Source organism: Saprolegnia parasitica (genome assembly GCF_000151545.1).
Source record: "Saprolegnia parasitica CBS 223.65 unplaced genomic scaffold supercont2.2, whole genome shotgun sequence".
NCBI classification, from domain to species: Eukaryota; Oomycota; class Saprolegniomycetes; order Saprolegniales; family Saprolegniaceae; genus Saprolegnia; species Saprolegnia parasitica.
In genome coordinates, this window is record NW_012156396.1 from 414,889 (window position 1) to 432,487 (window position 17,599).

Consider the following 17,599-nt stretch of genomic DNA (forward strand, 5'->3'; position numbering starts at 1 on the left):
CGTCGGCGATAAAGACAGGTGGAGCGGACGCTTCGAAAGCCCACGGGCTGTCTGCCTCTTCGCATCCACGTTTCCAAAAGCGAATGCAGGTGACAACGTACTCGGGTGTGTTGAAGGGAAAGAAGCCGCGCTGCCCGGGTTTTCTTGTGCCGCTGCAGTGATGGCACACACGGGGAATCGACTTGCAGAGTCATTTATTGACGGCAAGATTCAGAGACGTAGGTCGTGCGTTAGTCGTCGATAAATTGCTCGCGCAGGTGCTGCAGTCGGCGGCGCAACACTACCATTGTAATATAAGCTCGACACGCAATCTGTACAAGAGATGGAGACGAACCGCCGTCGTCCAACTTAGAATCACGGAGCGCCATGAGGCGATGCAGCAATTTGTTGTTGAGGTTCTTGTTGCGGTGATCGACGACGAGGTTCATGTCGACGTCTTGGGTCGAGAGCATGGTTTCTTGAAGAGCCTCGGCATCACGCACCGTCGAGGCTGGGATCCCGCAAATCTTGGCCATTTGGATGCCGTAGCCATGGCTGCGATCGGACGGACCGTCGCTCAGCTTGTACTTGAAGTCGAGCAGGTTCTACGTGCTACTTTAGCACCAACGTTGGCTGCACCTGGGTACCGTCGAGGTATTGGTGGCTTGCAAATGAAAGTTGCGGCAGTTGGCATACATTGTAGAGAGCTCGCGCAGGCCGTGGAAGTGGGTTGCAAAGCACGTGTACGCTTTGGTTTGCATCAGCGTCTCGCATGCGCTCCAGGCGATGGCGAGTCCTTCTTCGTTCGAAGTGCCACGGCCAAGCTCGTCCATGAGGATCAAGGACCGCGCCGTAAGGTTGTCCAAGATGAAGGCCAGCTCCAGCATTTCGACTGTGAACGTGCTCGCGTTTTCTTCCATATCGTCCGAGGTGCCAAAGCGCGTGAAGATGCGTGTCCGAAGCGGGATGCGGGCTTCCGTCGCAGGTACGAAGCAGCCCATGTGAGCCAAAAGCGTGATGATGGCCGTTGTCTTGAGATACGTTGACTTGCCAGAGCAGTTGGGACCCGTAATGACTAGCAATACACTACATGAAGCGCATGGCTTTGCCGTTGATACACACCATTGAAGTTGGTCACCGGATCGAGAAACTATAGAAAGCAATGGTGACAACCAACAAAAGATGAAAGCCACGTACGACGTCGTTGGGGACAAATGGACGATCCTGGACGACTTGCTCAATAAGCGGATGCCGCCCCTTCTTGATGACTAAATTGCCGTCCGGACACATTTGTGGGCGGCAGTCTAAATACCGGTAGGAGTCGTGTCGTTGAACCGACAGAACTAGGTATGCATCACGTACATGGCTGGTCGACTGGCGAGAGGGCGACGAGGTTGGTAAAGCTAGCATAATGTGAGATGATGGACAAAGGGTACGTTTGAACCTGAGTAGCATGTCAAGCAACGCGACGCTTTCGACCATCGCGTACAAATTACACACGAATGGCCGGATCTCGTCCAGAAGTGCGTTGATGACACCGTAGGACAGCTGGTAGATGTCGTTCATGCACTCCTTTGTGCGAGAATTGAGCGAGCTGATGTCTTTTGTGGTGCACGCCAAGGCTACAATAGCAATTAAAACCACGGAATTTCGCGAGGCGGGGTCATGCATTTGCTGAATTTGACCCGTTGCTCAAAGATTTGGGGAATGTCGCGAGCGCCACCGTTGGGAATGAGCAAGTGGTAGCCCCGGCCGACGCTGCGTAGAGTGGGAATCCATTCAAATTCACATAGCAATCATATCGTACCTGAAGTGGAGCTTGATGGCAATTCCGAAGCGATCTTGGTACTCCTCCACTCGTTCGTTGATGCTGTCGATCGTGCTGAGGTAGGTTGCCCGAGCGACGTCAAGTTTGCCGTCAATGCCCGCTTTGACGGCAAGACTGCCATTGATCTTCATGTGCCGCACGGATCGGTTCCATTGCGAGCTAGACCGATGTGCAAGAGACTGGTGCGATCACGATCATCCTACTTTGGGTCGATCACTCGGTCGATGCTCTCCTGGATCGCGATAAATTCGTCGCATTGCAGGCTAATTGGTGTGGATTGAGAAACACCTTTGCATATATCAGGTTGCTCACCTGACAATAATGCTCTGAAGGAGCTTGACTGGCTCGTCCATGTGGCTTGTAGCATTCGAGAGGCACTCGTGGAGCTGGGGTAACAACTCCAGCGTGCTCTTGAGAGCGACAACATTGATGACGCCTTGCTGGGATGTTCGCGCCGTAATCACTTTTGGCACCATCACCAGCTGCGACTGCAAAATACGGAAAATAAGCCTCGGGTACATCAATAACGAAAGCAACCAGCATTTTGTCGAGATCGGCGAAGTCTGGTAGAATTTCCAGAACGTCGAAAAAGAGTGAAGGGTAGTTGAGGAAGACATCGACGACGTCTTGGCGTGCTTGGCTACACAACAAAGTGTTGAATCATACCGGTATTTGCTTTTAGAGCATAGTACATGGTCTCCAGTGCGCAGCTTGGACGCAAGATCTACGCATGCATGTCTTGGTGCTGCGTCGCAAGGCATCGGACAATTACCGTTTGGCGCAGCAAGCGTCGACCAATGGACGTACGCGTATTGTCAATTTTGGCAACCAGCGACTAAAGGTACCATGTCTCCACGCAGCTGCGGCGCAATGCAATTCTTACGTGCTGGATTGAGCCGTTGCGCGCTCCGCGTGTGATTTCCAGGGCCGCGATTGTCGCATAGTCCATGAGGAGCACTGGGCTTGCCATCGTGAGCACGACCTATGCCATCAATTGGTACACAGAAGGTTCAAAGCTTGTGACCTTGATGGTCTTTTGCGCGATATAGACGCCTTGTATGAACTCGATGTACTTCATCAAGCACGCCACTGCGCCCATGACGACGTGATTCTACTCAAGACCGATTACCATCGGACGTCCGTGCAATGGTTGTTGTACCTTGAGAAGGCTCGTGTCGAACGCGTTGACGGCGACGCGCTTGAGATCTTCGGCCCCTTTCGACTGACTACCGAGGTAACGTGTGAAGAAGCAGTCTCGGGTGGTATCTTTCCATGTCGTACTCGTAGTACTTGCGTGCGATCGCAACGATCCGGGTCGTTGAGTTCTTGAAGCGCTTCTTCACCTCGAGATGGAGTTGTCGCGGAGTCCCCGCGTCCACCATGAGGATTTCCACGGGCTATACATGATGGATGAGGATTCGTCGAAGGAGCTGATCGGACCTGGTAGCTCTCAAGGAGCGAGATCGTCTCCACAAAGCTCCTCGAGTCGACCATGCTGGATACGAGCATCTCATGGGGCATGTGGAGGTCGAGGCAGCAGAGCGCGACCTCGCGGTTCCGGCCCTCGGCGATCACCGTGATGCAGTGGCTTCGTCGGGCGTTGGCCGTCGTCGCGCGCGGAGTCTTCCCCCGCGCCCCCATCATCGGCGTCTCCAGCGCTGCTTGCTTCTGCCCCGTCGCCCCGCGGAAGCGCTTGGGTCCGTCCATCGTCCTCGTGTGCTAGGGCTCGGCAAATGGCGAATGCTGAACGCCGATCTTTTTATCCGGTCGTCCGGATAAAAATGGCGCGCAAGTTTCATCCGGATGATTCCGGACCTTGCAGGGGCAACAGGCAACGAGCTGCCTTGTCGCCTCGCACACACATGCAGCAGGCTTGCATGCTTTGTGAGAAGGTCACGATGCACATGTTATAACACATCCCTGCCGCTCGGCTGCCATTCTCCACTGCGCCTACGTGAACCCGACCTTCAACTCGCTTTGCGGAGCGAATTTGAATCGCTACGAGACGTCGTGACGATATCCGTCCAAGAAACATGAACAATGCAAGTGCATCGACCCGGCAAAGCAGCCGCAATGCATTGATCTGTCGTCCCAGCACCTTAATTACGCGGTGTTGCAGTCGTCGTACTACAAGCAGTCGATCAACTAACGGGCAGATCCCACTCCCAGCATTGGACCAATCACGTGTTTTCTGGATCCCATTCCATCGTTTGATTGGCTGCCTCTCTGGATTTCGTGGCACACTCTCATTATGCACTTGCCAAAATTGCTCGCGAGCCGCATGCAGGCCAAGCTCGTCGACTTTCTCAACGCGCTCCAAGTGGCGCGGGAGGCCAAGGCGACGCGCGACGCCATGGCTGCAGCGGCGAAGGACTACGTCATGGACGACGAGTCGATGGCGCCGCAGAGCTTTGCGGTGGCACTGCAGCATATTGACTGCAAGATGTCGGCGTACGACGTGGTCGAGCACTGCAGGCGCGCCGGCGTCGCCGACATTGAGCAATGCATCATCACAACACCGTATCCCGACTCGCCATACAACACAACGGCGATCGTGTCGGTCTCGTCCCGTGCAAGCCACAAGCAGCTACTTGGACTCAACAAGACACCATGTCGGGGCCGCACCTTGAAGGCGCGCGACTACAAGACGCCTCGCTCCACGGACCGCGAGCTCTCTCAGCGCTTTGACGGCGTGAGCCTGCACGTTGTGCCGTCTCGGGACTGTTCCGACACGGTGCCGCCGCGCTTCAGTGCAATGCAGGCCGTCACGTTGGTGTGCACAGTCCACCCCAAGGTCGCATTCGCCGTCGAGTTCCTAGGCAAGTACCGCGTCGTGTTTACGTCCCTCGACGTTGCGGCGGTCAGCGTCGGCTCGGACGACCGCGGGTTCTGCGTCGTCTGGTTCGAGTTGCACCAGCCACCGCTCGTGTACGAATCGGCGCCTTTGCGCCCCGTGGCCGCCACGTCGTTCCTTGAGAAGCTCCAGCGCGACAGAACGCGATGGCCGTCGTCCGCAGCACCCATCGTCGAGTGGGTGCGCTGCGTCGACCCGAGTCCGAGCAAGGCGCTGGGTGCGTACCGCAACTACCAAGTCACGCTGCGCGAGGTGTTTCGGGATGACATGCACGCGCTCCTCGGTCGTCTCGGCCTCGAGCGCGTCCTTCTCGTGGCTGGGATGCAGCGACGCCTCCAGCCTGCGCTCGACGGGTATACGCGGCCCGACTCGGACTGGAGCGGCGGCTACGACCACATGTTTACAGGCCTCTCGTACGCCCGGCGGTACGCGCTGCATGTGCTCGTGAGCCAGCACGCGATCGTGTTTACCCATGCCCGCCAAGTGCAGTCGCTTGTGACCAAGATGCACGCGTCGACGATCTCGGCCGATGCGTTGTTGCGGCTCGTGCAGTGGAAGTCGCGCCGATCACTGACGTGGCACAAGCTCCTCGACGCGCTCGAGCACCCGCCCGAGGCGCCTTTTGAAGCTCCGCCGGGCTACGTGCGCATCCAGCGGGTGCGCGTCACGCCACTGCGCATCCTCGTCGACGCGCCGGACGTCGACATCTCGAACCGCGTCCTGCGCCTCTACCCGCACGCCATCGATCGTTTTGTGCGCGTCACGTTTCTCGACGAAGACTTTGCGTCCGTCCACCGTGTCAAGCAATCGCCCAGCATCCTGCGGCGCATCGAGCAGATCATCTCGGACGGCTTTTACATTGCCGGCGAGCACGTCGTCTTTCTCGGGTACTCGAACGCGCAGCTCCGGAGCCACGGCTGCTGGTTCTACCGCCCCCGACCTCGTTTGCCGACGGCGCGCCGACGCTGGCCGAGATTTACACGTGCCTTGGCGACTTTGGAGCGATTCCGACCGCCGGGAAGCGCGGCGCGCGCCTCGGCCAAGCCTTCTCGGGGACGACTCTCGCGCTGCGTGTGCCGTCGACGCAGTGCCGCGTTCTGGCCGATGTGACACGCAACGGCTTTTGCTTCTCGGACGGCGTCGGCACGATCTCGCCCGCGCTGGCGAAGCTCGTGGCCGATGAGCTTCAATGGCCGTACGTGCCGTCGGCCTTTCAGATCCGGTACGGCGGCTACAAAGGCGTCGTGGCTCTGGACCCGACGCTCTTGGAAGCGTCGCTCGGGCTACGCCGCAGCATGCGCAAGTTTGAGTCCGACTTGGACGACCTCGAGATCTGCCGCCCGGCGTTTGCGTCGCCGTGCTACTTGAATCGACAGCTCATCAACGTGCTCGCGTCGCGCGGCGTGCCGGACGCCGTGTTTTTGCACCTGACCAAGAAGATGCTGCAGGTCCTCGACACGTGCCTCGACTCGACCGAGATGGCCAAGAGCTTTGTCTACTTCCACGACCCCACGAGCCTCGCAGCGACGCTTTTGGCCGCGGGCGCAACGCTGGAAGACCGCCATCTCTTTGAGTGGGTCGATGCGATCCGTCGCCGCCTCTTGCTGGACGTGCAGCGCAAAGCCCGCATCTACGTCGAGTGTGGCACGATGCTCATGGGCGTCTTGGACGAGTCGGGCACCTTGCCTCCCGACTGCGTTTTTTTCCAGACGCGCGGAAAGCGCCCGCCGCCGAATGCGATCATCGCCGTCGGTCGGTGTCCGTGTCTGCACCCGGGCGACATTCGCCGGCTCACGTACGTCGACGTGCCGGCGCTGCACCATCTACACGACGTCGTTGTCTTCTCGTCGCACGGCGACCGCCCGACGCCCGACACGATGGCGGGCGGCGACCTCGACGGCGACGTGTACTTTTGCATCTGGGATGCCCACCTCGTGCCACATGACGAGGTTGCTCCCATGACGCGGCCCGTCTCGACACCGCCGCCACGCGTCACGACGCCGTCCATGGAGGTATGTACGATCCTCCACTGCACGCAACCATACGATATGAGCAATATGGACAGGTGGTCGGGGCCTTTTACCTCCAGTACCTGCGCCACGACAACCTTGGCACCGTGGCCAATCTGCACATGGTGCTCTGCGACAAGAGCGTCGACGGCGCCGCCGATGCGCTTGCGATCGAGATGGCGCACGCCCACGCGATTGCGGTCGACTATGCGAAAACGGGCGTCGCGGCGCGCCTCCCGTCGCACCCGCCGCTGGAGACGTACCCGGACTTTCTCGAGAAAACCGACAAGCCGTCGTACATGTCGACGTCGGTGCTCGGGCAGCTGTACCGGGACACGTCGGCCGTCCGCCTCCAGCCGCCGCCGTACCGCGAGCTTTGCATGGACAGTCGCCTCCTCGCGCCGGGCTACGAGCGCTACCTCCACGATGCCCACGCCGACTTTCTCGACTTTTCCGCCGCGTTCCACGACGTTGCGACGCGCTTTGAGGTCGGCTCCGAGATGGAGCTTCTTGTCTCGGGCCACGCACGTCGGAAGCGGTCGGCCGACGTCGCCGAGCGCCTCACGACGGCAGTCCACTGCGTGCTCGATGCGTTCGCCGAGACGTTTTGGGCCGACTTTGCCGACGACGTGCCCCGTGATCATGTGCATGTGCTGCAAAAGGCCTCGGCCTGGTACCACTGCGCGTACACGTACCGCTGGCCGCACGGCGAGCCGCCGTACCTCAGCTTTGCGTGGATCGCGATCGAGCCCATGTGCATTCTGCTCCACCGACGCGCTGCCGCCTCGTCAATCTTGTAATGTGTATCATCTTTGGTTTTGGTCTTCTCGAAGGGTTAGGTCACCGTCCGGACTTTGGCTGTACAGAGAGACGCCTTAGGCGTCCTTGTCGTCGCTCGAGGTCGGCGACGTCTGGTTTGGAACAAAGCGCTGGCGCTGTCGACGCAGGAACTCGTGGAAGGCCTACGTCCCGATCGCGTCACCCATATTTCGAAGGTGCAGGCACGCACCTCGGTCGCAAACACTTGGCGAAAGAAGTCGCGGCAGCCCATTTCCATGTGCCTACGCCAAAGGATCCAGTGACTCGATGGAAGGATGGAGAGCACTGTACGCGTCCAGAAAGCCTTCGGCGTCAAAGGCGAGAAACTGGTCATAGAACGGCGCGTCGGGCTGGTTGTGCCGCACATGCTGCAGCGCGGGCTTGTGCTTGCCGAGGTCGATGGTGTTGGGGATCGTCGCCAAGTGCTGCGTGACCGACCCAAAGAGACTCGTGAGAAATCCAAGAAAGCAGACGCAGAGGGCGTCCGACGCCTTGACGTCCGGCAGCGACGATGGCGACACCACGTCGGCGACGGCCGCGCCGACACTTGGTGGCGGCGTAAAGAGGTACGTGTCGGCGTTTGCGAGCTGCGGGTGCTGCACGGCGCGAAGGGCGAGCTCGAGACGGCGAACTTTGGCCACTAGCAACAGGGACACCATAGAGGCATAAGTGCACGCATGGATGGCGCGTACGAGGCAGCTCGGGCAAGTCTTGTTTGAACGGCGTGTACACTTCGTCGTGGTCGAGGTCGACAAGGACCGTGCGCGTCGCGTAGAGCTCGCTGGGGTACGTGAACGACTCGTCCGGCGTCTTGAGCACGACGTTGGCGCGCTGGAGGTTGCTCAAGCTGCTACCTACTCGCCACATTGTGTCAGGCGGCGGTCTTCGGCGCGAGGCGGCGCACGGATGCGGTGCGTGTGGCTCTCGGCTCGGCGCAGATGGATCGCAGCTTCGAGACCAATCAAGAGGGGACCTTCGTGCTTGAGCTGCGCGGCGACGTTGGTCGGGCAGAAGGGCAAGTACGTGTGCTACAGAGGATCCATGTGAGACACGAGGTCGTGGCGTCCGACCTTGAAGCGGAACGGAGCAAAGAGGCGGAGAAGCGACTCGGCGCCGGTAAAGAGCGTGTCGCGTTGGCGCGCGATCAAGATGACGCGGTGCTCGACGAGGAGCGCCGTCAGTGCCAGCACAATGTTCTGCGTCAGTAGTATCAACGTGTAGCACCGACGTACCTGGACGTTGAGGTCGCGGAAGAGGGCGCTCGGGACGTCGTCCGCCGCTTGGGCGGGGGCGAGCTGCATGTGGAGCGTAAAGGCGCGGTACGGAGGCTGGAGTACGATCTCGCGCTGGCGTTGCTGCGCTTCGTGGTACTGCCGATGGGCGTCTTCGACGGCTTTGACCCACACGGACGCATCGTTCGTGTCCTATCCACCCGATCATCATCTCCTCTTGATACGCTGATAGAAAGCAAACATACGTGCGGAATGGACGGCAACGACGCTTGGAGAAACGGCGCGAGGTGCCAAAACGAAGTCGACGTGAGCACACACGTGAACGTCGGGAGGAACACGAGCTGGTCCGGATCGATCGTCTTGTTGACGGTCCACGTCGTAAAGCAGAGGCCGTACCGCGTGCCCGTCGGCGTCGGGACCGCAAAGGCGTGCACGCGGGGCGCTTCGGAACCGCTTCGGCGCGGCCGCAAGACGACCGGAAGGCGGTCGCGCACGAGGCAGAATTGCTACCATCCCATCACTAGTGAGTGACCTCGTGGATACGATGTCGCGTACCTTGATGTCGTCGTGGCCGTCGTCGGCGCCGCAGCAGAGATAGTATTCGTACTGGAACGCCGTCTCGCCAAGCGTGGCATAGAACGTCGTGCTTGTCGTCTGGGCGGGCGCGACGCCGACGCCAAAGACCACCACGTGGAGGTCGAGGAGCGCGTCCGTCGCGCACACGACGGCGTACTCGGTCGCATGGAGCGTGCTCTCGATGCAAAAGCCCTTGGGCAACGCACACGGCTCGTCTACGGACGGCGGCGAGAGCGGCAGCAGCAGCACGTGTTTAGCGTCGCGCTTGGGTGCACACGCTTTTCGGCAGAGGACGTCGTCGTCGAGCCACGCGAGCTCGACGAGGAGCTGGATGCAGTGCAGCGAATTTTTGAAATTGGGAAAAATCTTGGCGCTGAGCCATTTGAGCACTTGGTCTTGCGCGCCTTTGAAGAGCGTCACGTAGCGCTGCGGTGAGAACGGCTCGCCTTGGTACATGAGAATGCGCGAGAGCACGTCCTTCTTCGTGTCGTCCGAGACGATCGACGCGTTGTTCTCGGCCAAGTAGACGTTAAAGAGGCGGCGGACGGTCACCTGAATCTCCTCAAAGAGGCTCAACGAGAACGTCATGGATGGCGACACAAGCGGCGCGAACGTCGTCTGCACGTCGACATAGAAGAGGAGGTTGGTCACGCCACTTGGGTTGAACTCGAGAAGCCACTGCTCGAGAAACCGGAGCTTGACGGGATTGCACTCGCCGAGTACGTCGTGCAAGGATAGCGGGTAGCGCTCGCGAATCGCATTGCAAAAGTCGCCAAACATGTCGCTCCCAAAGAAGGTTGACCACTCGAGCGTCGCCTTGATGCGCTTGTCGAGCTCGTGCCACATGTCGAGCGTCGTCGTCCGCTGGTCGACCGCGTCGAGGAGCGTCGTGAGCAGACCGCCGTCGAGGCAGATGGCCAGGCGCGCATCCGGTGGCATCAAGTGGCTGCGCACCATGGCCTCGGCCTGCCCGCGATCCCATGAGGCCATGCTTCGAATCGGACGGTGGTACCTGCTCTTGGCGCTTGGCCGCGTCGGGCTGCCGCTTGTACTTGTAGATGTCGGCGATGACGTTGTAGACGGCCTCGAGCCCATGCTGGCAAAGGTACATGTACAGGATGCGATCATGCGGCGACCCGAGAAGCGCGTCGAGCGAGAGGTGCAGGTCCTCGCCGCTGTGCGTCTTCACCGTTTCCATGATCGCCGATCGAAAATATGCAATTCCGTCCCTGACATACTGGCTAATCGCACGCCGCAATCCCATGTTCAACAACCCAAAGGTACAAAAAAGGATGAAAAAATGCATGCGGTTGTGAAAGGTATGAGGTGTCTACTTGGTATGCAGCGTCGTCTTGCGCTTGAGGAGCTGGAACGCGTAGCGCTTGGCCTCCATCGCGTCGCAGCGCTGCTGCTGCGTGTAGAGGCACGAAAACACCTTGAGACCGGCGTCGTACGGGTTGATGTACGCGCGCTTCTCGTCCTTCTCGCGCAGCGCCGCGGTCATGGCCATGAGCCGCCCAAACGCATACCGCAGCTGTTCGTCTGGACTCATGTCGGCCAGCTTTCCCTGCCGCATCGTCGTCACGACGAGCGACTTGTGCGCCGTCTCGCGCTTGTAGTCCTTCTGGAGGTACTTGGCGATCGCAGGCGTCACCGGCACGAAGCTCTGGTTGAGCTCCTGCCACCTACACGTGCGTGCTCAGCCACGTGCGACTCTTGGTCTTGATCATCGTACCAGGAAAAGTACAGGACGATCGTGGCCGCCATGAGGAGCGCCATGGCCAGAAACTGCTCGCGCTGGCCGACTTCGAGGATGACAAAGAGAACACACGCCTACACATGCAAGGTGAGCGCCGAGAGCACACAAGAAAAACCGACCTCGAAGATGAGGAGGCACACAAACACAATGTTGTAAGCCGAGCGCGCGACGTCGCCGCGCCCCGAGCTCCGCGGGTGCACGTAGATCAGGTTGTACTTCATCGTGTAAAACTTCATGTAAAAGTAGAGCGCGCCAAACGGCGTCAGGAGCGGCGAGAGCACAATACCGAGGAGGGCGACCATAAAGACGCTATGTCGAACGCGCGTCAATCGACTGGACCGCTGTACAGTTGGTACCTGAGCACGATCGAGTAGTCGTAGCCGTAGTAGAAAGGCCACGGCAAATCGGCTGCCTTCATTTCGGCGGCCGTGATCGCGCGGGCCTTGAGCCTACGATATCGTCGTTGACACAAATAGCGACCAACGATCGAGGCGACAGCGTACCACGGCTGGTAGACGAGGCGCTCGCCAATGCGCAGCAGTTGGAAGATCGAGCCGAGAAAGGCCCTACATCAAGTAGTCGAACGACGACACGAGACGACGACGAGAACGCTACCGCTGGCAGACGTAGGCGATGAAAAAGTTGCGGCACAGTTGAAACATAAACTTCTCGACGTACGCGACTTCGGACCCGCGGTCAAAGCCCCCTTGGCCGTTCGCCAAGTAGACCGCCGTGACGCCAATCGACGGCAGGATGATCGAGCTCTACGGCGTATATGTTCAATTTGTAGATCTGTCATCTCAGGACGTGCGAGGAGGAGGTAGGCAAAGCCCTTGCGCAGAAAACTGCGCTGGCGCTCCGACTCGGAGAGCCATGGCTCAAAGAAGGACGTGTAAAAGAGACACGTGAGCAAGCACCAGTTGACAATGATCTACCTCATCGTCGGTAAGGAGAGCGAGGATGGAGACGACGTACGAGCATGAGCGAGGGCAAGTACGCGGTAATAAACTTGGTCACGACGTTGTCGACTTCGCGCGTAAAGAGCTTGTACACGGGGCTGTCGTTGTCGAGGTTGACGTAGATGAGGACGGCGGTCGGCGTGGAAAACACCACGAGGATGAACAGCGTCGTGCACTGGTAAAAGATAAACTTGAGAAAGCGCTTGATGGACCGCGGCTGGTACGTCTACATCGATGCGCCATGTCGCCAAGAATCCGAGCACCATGCGACGGTACCAGATTGGTCCAGTTGACGTCTTGTGGCTCGGGCGCGTTCTGCACGACGAGGGGCTTGAGGACACTCAAATCTTGCGGCTCGGCGTTCTCTTCGAGCTCGAGCAAGTCGCGCTGCGAGATTTGCGGCCAGTGGAGCATCTTCTTGGAGCGCTTCGCCTTGGCCACGAGCTCGAGGAACCGACCTTTGGCCTCGGTCTAAACACACACCACGCTAGTTGACGAGCCCGACCGAAGACGTACACTGCGAAAGACGACGAACGCTGCGCCCGTGCCCCGCCGCTGGGCGTAGAGCTCCAGGACATGCTAAAAAGCCACTTGAATCAACGGCGACAACGAAGGGCGGACCTTAGGGAACGAGTTGAGGCGGTCTCGAATCGCTTCGGCGCGCTGGCGGTCGCGCGGCAAGGCAAGCTCCAGAATGCGCCCAATGTCCCGGTCGCCACTGTGGTTGGGCGAGTACTCGATGGCGTTTCGCCCGCCCGAGCGCGCGCAGCACAGCGCTTTGCACGGAAGGCACTGCGTGTACGAGCGAAAGACGTTCGGGATCGACGGGCAGCAAAACGACCCGGGGCACCAGAGCATGAAGCTCGGGAGCGTCCCGGATTGCTGCTTGGCATACGTTTGCAAGAGACGGTTGTACTCGCTACGCAGCGCGACACGCTCGTCCAAAATGCGGTAGAGTGCCTGGAGGTCATGGACGGCGACCGCGGTCTTGATATCGTCCACAGGAAAGAAGGTTGCGAGCTGCCGCTTGAGCTGGTAGCTGCTCCACTCTTTCGGAAGGCCGGCGTGGATGAGGATGCTGCGTGCGCCGAGCATGCGCGTGGCGTCGACGTGCAAGCGGCGCCCAACAGCATTTTGCCTAGTGCGATACATTCATGCAGCCAATTGTAGTAGCCTGTAATACCGCTTGAGAAGAAAATGATGAGCGCTGCGGTGACATAGCACATGGCGACGTGGCCCCAGTACCACGGACTCTGAAGCGGCACATTGCCGATCGTCGTCTGCTGAAACGCGACGATGCTGCCGTCGCGGCTGTCGCGGCCCGAGACATAGTGCTACACACAACGCGTTCCACGATGCGAATATAAGGGAGGGTCGTACGATGGGCATGAGGACGCCGATGCTGAGGACGCTCATGATGGCGAAGAAATGGGCCATGTCCTTTTGCAGATGCATGCTCAGCGCGGCGTCGACGCCAGCAATGTCGACGACGTCTTTGCTGTCGCAGGGCAGCGAGAAGAAGCGCTGGAGGCGCTCGCAGACCGTCGGCGCACAGATCGACGCGTACTTGTCCTGAAACTTGATAGACGTCAAGCCTTCGTAGTTGAACTTTTCAAAAAGGCCTTCGCGGTGGGCGTTCCAGAAGGGCACTGCGAGATGCGGCCAGACGCGGCGAAAGAGGAAGAGAAGAAAACCCGCGCCGAAGACGGCAACGTTGAGCTGCACTTGGAACCAGATGCCTTCCCAGCCGTCGTTGGCGTTGAGCACGAGGATCACCGACTCGTCGTGGTTGGTCTCGTAGCTCGGGCCTTCCGCGAGATGGTACTGGATGTAGTAGCGACCTTCGCCGTGGCCCACAATGTTGAAGGCCGATGCATTCGCGCCTGGTATCGCCGTATTAGACGATAGAATCGATGGACGAAAGGTACCGGCAGCGATGCGCACGGGGTTGGGCGTAATGACGGGGAAGCTACCGGCGCCGGCGCCTCCACGGCTCGTAAGGATCATCTTGACCAGAAGGTCGGAGGCAGGCGGCGGGTCGCAGGAGATACCCGTCGTGATGTTGCCGCCGACGACGAGCACGAGGCTGCCTGACGGAAACTTGAGCTTGCCGACGTCCGCGAGCGCGGCTAGCGCCGTCCACGCGACCAGAGCAAGGCGCAGGAGCAGCATCCGTCCGTCCCTGCCTGCGAGCGATTGTGTTGCGTTCAAAAAGTCACAACCCCGATACGCACTTGATCGAAATCATCTCTGTATTTGTATACAGCTCGGTAAAGTACGGTTTGCACTTGGCGACGACCCTGTGCAAGCGAGTCGATCTTTCACGGATCCAGCGCTGGTCCTATTACCTCTCTCTCTGCCCAGCGCTTGTGCTCTATACTATATCACTGCGCTTTGTGGTTTTCTCGTTCTGAATTTGTTGCTAAACTATTCTACCGAAACGTGATTTTAACCACCAGAACGGGCCACAACTTGACGACAGACAGTCGGGCACTATGACGCTATGGACTGAGGCGAAGCATACAGTGGCCAGACAATGGCATTTTTGCTAAAGATGAAAGCTGCTTTCACCTTCAACTTAAATCCTGGCATGAGCGCGTGCGCTCGCAACGTACCATAGCTTGATGCGCCTCCTTGCACGAGTCGACCAAGCCGCTAGTCCATGATGTTACTATGAACGGTTGCTAGTCAAAAGCGCCTAAACGTCGGTTTGACTCTGGAATCGTGACAATCCGAATCAAAATGAGACTCCAAACGTGTCCTCGTCAATCTCGCTGCGCTACATAACGTGACATGTTGCCTTTTGACTACAACACAAGCAATGGCATCAAAACGTGCAATTGTACGGAGCTCGCAGATAGTATGCATGGCACTGTCGTCAGCAGAGCTAGTCAGCAGTGTCCAATGCCACGTCCTATGTCCCATGGCCAATAGTTTTCAATGCGTTACGTGGTATTCTATCCACAAACAAGTCCTCAATTTCGAAAGTTCGCGATGCCTCTAGGGTTGGGCTGTAAAATCTTTGCTCGTTTCTTACAATGGCCCGGCAAGGGCTGGCTGGCTCGGCAGTGTCGACGAACGGCGGTAACAGCCGATTCCAGCAGCCGGTCGCCATGACGATGTGAAGATGCCACGATGTAGCCTTACCACCAGCCTCGCTGTGTCCAACGCGCCATGTCGTGCGTGCGATCGACGACATCGCCCTATATACATTTTCTGATTACATTTTTCAGGCCGCCACTAAATATGTATTACATGCACAGTGTTATTAGCTCTTTCTGCCGAGTCTTTGCCAGCGGCTCGCATTCGACGCAGGAGTTTCTGCCTCGATTCGCATCGAGATGCGACACCCGTGGAACGGTGACAACAGCGTTTGCGACAGAAAACGTGGAAGGATCCGAGGTCGGTTGCCGTTTCGAGCCGAGGGCCCTCGGTGTACAGTACTACACGATAAAAAGTACATGCATCTAATGTTCGCACCTCCTCCGAAGTCCAAAATCGACGCCTTGCGAGCCGCCAATTTATTTGAAACAGACGACGGTTTCACCAGATGTTGTGCGTAAAGTGGGTGACGTGGTCAGCTCCGCAGCAGCAGTGTGCGATTTGTCCATCAGTACAACAACTACACCCATGGCGACTGCGCTCTTTCTCCAAAAGACGTTTGAGATGCTCAACCTCTCGCCCCCGGAGGTGGCAGCGTGGACACCGGACGGCCGCGCGTTCACGGTCTACGACCTCAAGACCTTCGAGTCGACGATGCTCGTGCGCTTTTTCCGCCACGGCCACTTTAGCAGCTTTGCGCGCCAACTGCGTTTTTATGGTTTCACCAAGTGCCGGCGCCACCAGCACGTCGAGATGGAGCCCGCGTGGGAGTTTATGCACCCCCACTTCCAGCGCGACGACCCGATGCTCATGGTGTGCATCACAAGGAGCACCAACCCGGCCATGAAAGCAAGCAACAACGCTACCATCAGCGACGTCCACGAGCTCCAACAGCGCGTCGAGACACTTGAAACCCATATAAAAGCGCTCACGACCCAGCTGGATTTGCTCACGAATCTGCTCTTAGCACGAGGTATGGCCCCTCCAACGGCGCATAATCCCGCCGAGGACACGACAAAGACCGCGCTCAGCGATTTTTTTTGTACTGACGAGTGTAGCGGACTTCAATAACAAGATCCCATCAAATTCTTGCGCCATGATGAAATGATTGGACGAGGTGTCCATCACGGAAAGATAAAAACTGGGAATATAAAACAACACACGACGTGGAGGACATTGAGTTCTTAGTTGCGCGCGACGTTGCAGACACCGGTGCAGGTCGCACCCTTGAGCTGTCCGCCGTTGGTGGTACCCGTCAGCACCTTGTACGCCTTAGGCTCGAGCTCGACGTACGCACCTTTCGTGAGCCCGACACCGGACGCTTGGAACGAAATGACGCAGGTTACCTTCTTCCCGAGGTAGCTCACGGCCATCGACTTATCGCACGACGGTGTGTAGACGTTGGCCCCCGGCGGCTTGGGTGACCCGCAAAAGAGCGTCGAGGCCGACCACCGCCCGCGGATGCCGGGGCAGTCGACGCCAACGTGGCTTTCGACAGCCAAGTTGACAAGGATCGGAACGGCCGCTTGGACGGTCGCGAGTGCGGCGGCGAGGAGAGTCAAAAGCTGCATACTGGAAATTGAAAAATGACACCACACTGCATATACTAGCAGCAACGAGCCGCCGCACGGCTCGACCCATTTCTTCTTTCTGGCCACGTGGTCGTTCGATCTCAGCGCCGTTGCTCGCTGCGATCGAACGAGTTCGAATTGCCGTGCGAAATGGGAGTACTGTTTCCAGTCGAAACTGCATCCCACCCAACGAGATTCTCGCAAGTAAGAGCCGCTCTGTGCGGCAAGGATACCGATTGTGCTAAAACCACGGACGTCCCAAGCCAAACATTCAGTCGATGATCGAGATACCCCAGCTACTCGAGGAGGTCGGAGCCTTGCTACACGCAGCACTTTTCGTACGACATGTGTTGCGATCTGCATGCGTATGGCCCACGGTCATGCAAGCAACCGTGCGGTACCGAATGCTGGAATGGGTGAACACGGGACAGCAAAGCCCACGCTGCCAAGTACCGCGCCGGCACGGGTTGTTTACACATCAAATGTCGTTGTGAAGGCCTTAAGCCGTCTTGTAGACGGAAATGTAGTGGGTGCCTTGGCTGGCGCGGCGGCTATCCTGTTTGGCGAGCCGGTCAAAGTACGACGACGATTTCGTGTCGGCGACGCCGCACTCTTTCGGAGGGTCGCCCATGTACAAGTGAAAAGACCCACTTGTCGTCTCGAGGACAGTGGCCTTCTTGAGAACGACGCCCTTGACGCCGTGCACGCGCGCGACGATCTTGAGCAGCATCTGCGCATACCACTTGTTGTCGGTCACGATCGTGAGCCGGCCGTTGGGCTTGAGCAAGCGCGCGCAGTCGGTCAAGAAGCCTTGGGTCAAGAGGTGCTTGGCTTGCGACGAGTCGCCACCGGTTTGCTGCGGCGGCTCGGGAAAGTTGATAAAAATAAAGTCCACAAGGCCCGGTGTCAAG

At 58.6% G+C, this 17,599-nt stretch overlaps 7 protein-coding genes across 7 annotated transcripts in view; 2 read left to right on the top strand and 5 right to left on the bottom strand.

Moving 5' to 3' along the window:
* Positions 1–230: 230 nt before the first annotated feature.
* On the bottom strand, positions 231–3,514 carry SPRG_00697 (hypothetical protein; the record flags this gene model as incomplete). The annotated part of the gene is made up of 17 exons (XM_012338920.1): positions 231–280; positions 335–584; positions 627–1,082; positions 1,177–1,322; positions 1,407–1,670; positions 1,703–1,737; positions 1,787–1,966; positions 2,011–2,070; positions 2,120–2,295; positions 2,345–2,447; positions 2,500–2,531; positions 2,580–2,642; positions 2,691–2,789; positions 2,832–2,918; positions 2,967–3,033; positions 3,089–3,204; positions 3,248–3,514. The coding sequence occupies 17 exons, from the start codon at positions 3,512–3,514 to the stop codon at positions 231–233; spliced, it is 2,451 nt and encodes an 816-aa protein (XP_012194310.1).
* Positions 3,515–4,088: 574 nt separating this feature from the next.
* Positions 4,089–7,470, top strand: SPRG_00698 (hypothetical protein; the record flags this gene model as incomplete). Its single annotated transcript, XM_012338921.1, has 3 exons — positions 4,089–5,604; positions 5,664–6,673; positions 6,727–7,470. 3 exons carry the CDS (start codon positions 4,089–4,091, stop codon positions 7,468–7,470), a joined length of 3,270 nt encoding a protein of 1,089 aa, XP_012194311.1.
* Positions 7,471–7,545: 75 nt separating this feature from the next.
* On the bottom strand, positions 7,546–10,495 carry SPRG_00699 (hypothetical protein; the record flags this gene model as incomplete). The annotated part of the gene is made up of 10 exons (XM_012338922.1): positions 7,546–7,632; positions 7,680–7,731; positions 7,781–8,129; positions 8,182–8,343; positions 8,394–8,517; positions 8,560–8,685; positions 8,722–8,913; positions 8,967–9,227; positions 9,277–10,263; positions 10,310–10,495. 10 exons carry the CDS (start codon positions 10,493–10,495, stop codon positions 7,546–7,548), a joined length of 2,526 nt encoding a protein of 841 aa, XP_012194312.1.
* Positions 10,496–10,592: 97 nt separating this feature from the next.
* SPRG_00700 (hypothetical protein) lies at positions 10,593–14,187 on the bottom strand (the record flags this gene model as incomplete). The annotated part of the gene is made up of 13 exons (XM_012338923.1): positions 10,593–10,982; positions 11,033–11,130; positions 11,176–11,365; positions 11,413–11,505; positions 11,560–11,622; positions 11,672–11,820; positions 11,868–11,987; positions 12,032–12,241; positions 12,292–12,486; positions 12,532–12,594; positions 12,637–13,153; positions 13,240–13,349; positions 13,396–14,187. The coding sequence occupies 13 exons, from the start codon at positions 14,185–14,187 to the stop codon at positions 10,628–10,630; spliced, it is 2,955 nt and encodes a 984-aa protein (XP_012194313.1). The 3' UTR covers positions 10,593–10,627.
* Positions 14,188–15,645: 1,458 nt separating this feature from the next.
* SPRG_00701 (hypothetical protein) lies at positions 15,646–16,188 on the top strand (the record flags this gene model as incomplete). Its single annotated transcript, XM_012338924.1, has 1 exon — positions 15,646–16,188. The coding sequence occupies one exon, from the start codon at positions 15,646–15,648 to the stop codon at positions 16,186–16,188; it is 543 nt and encodes a 180-aa protein (XP_012194314.1).
* A 113-nt stretch (positions 16,189–16,301) lies between these two features.
* SPRG_00702 (hypothetical protein) lies at positions 16,302–16,688 on the bottom strand (the record flags this gene model as incomplete). Its single annotated transcript, XM_012338925.1, has 1 exon — positions 16,302–16,688. One exon carries the CDS (start codon positions 16,686–16,688, stop codon positions 16,302–16,304), a length of 387 nt encoding a protein of 128 aa, XP_012194315.1.
* Positions 16,689–17,187: 499 nt separating this feature from the next.
* SPRG_18930 (hypothetical protein) overlaps positions 17,188–17,599 on the bottom strand; it is a gene marked incomplete at both ends in the record, with an annotated part of 1,699 nt that continues 1,287 nt past the window's right edge. The window contains one exon of the mRNA XM_012339417.1: positions 17,188–17,553. Coding sequence (XP_012194807.1) covers positions 17,188–17,553 — 366 coding nt within the window. The remainder of the gene's footprint in view (positions 17,554–17,599) is intronic.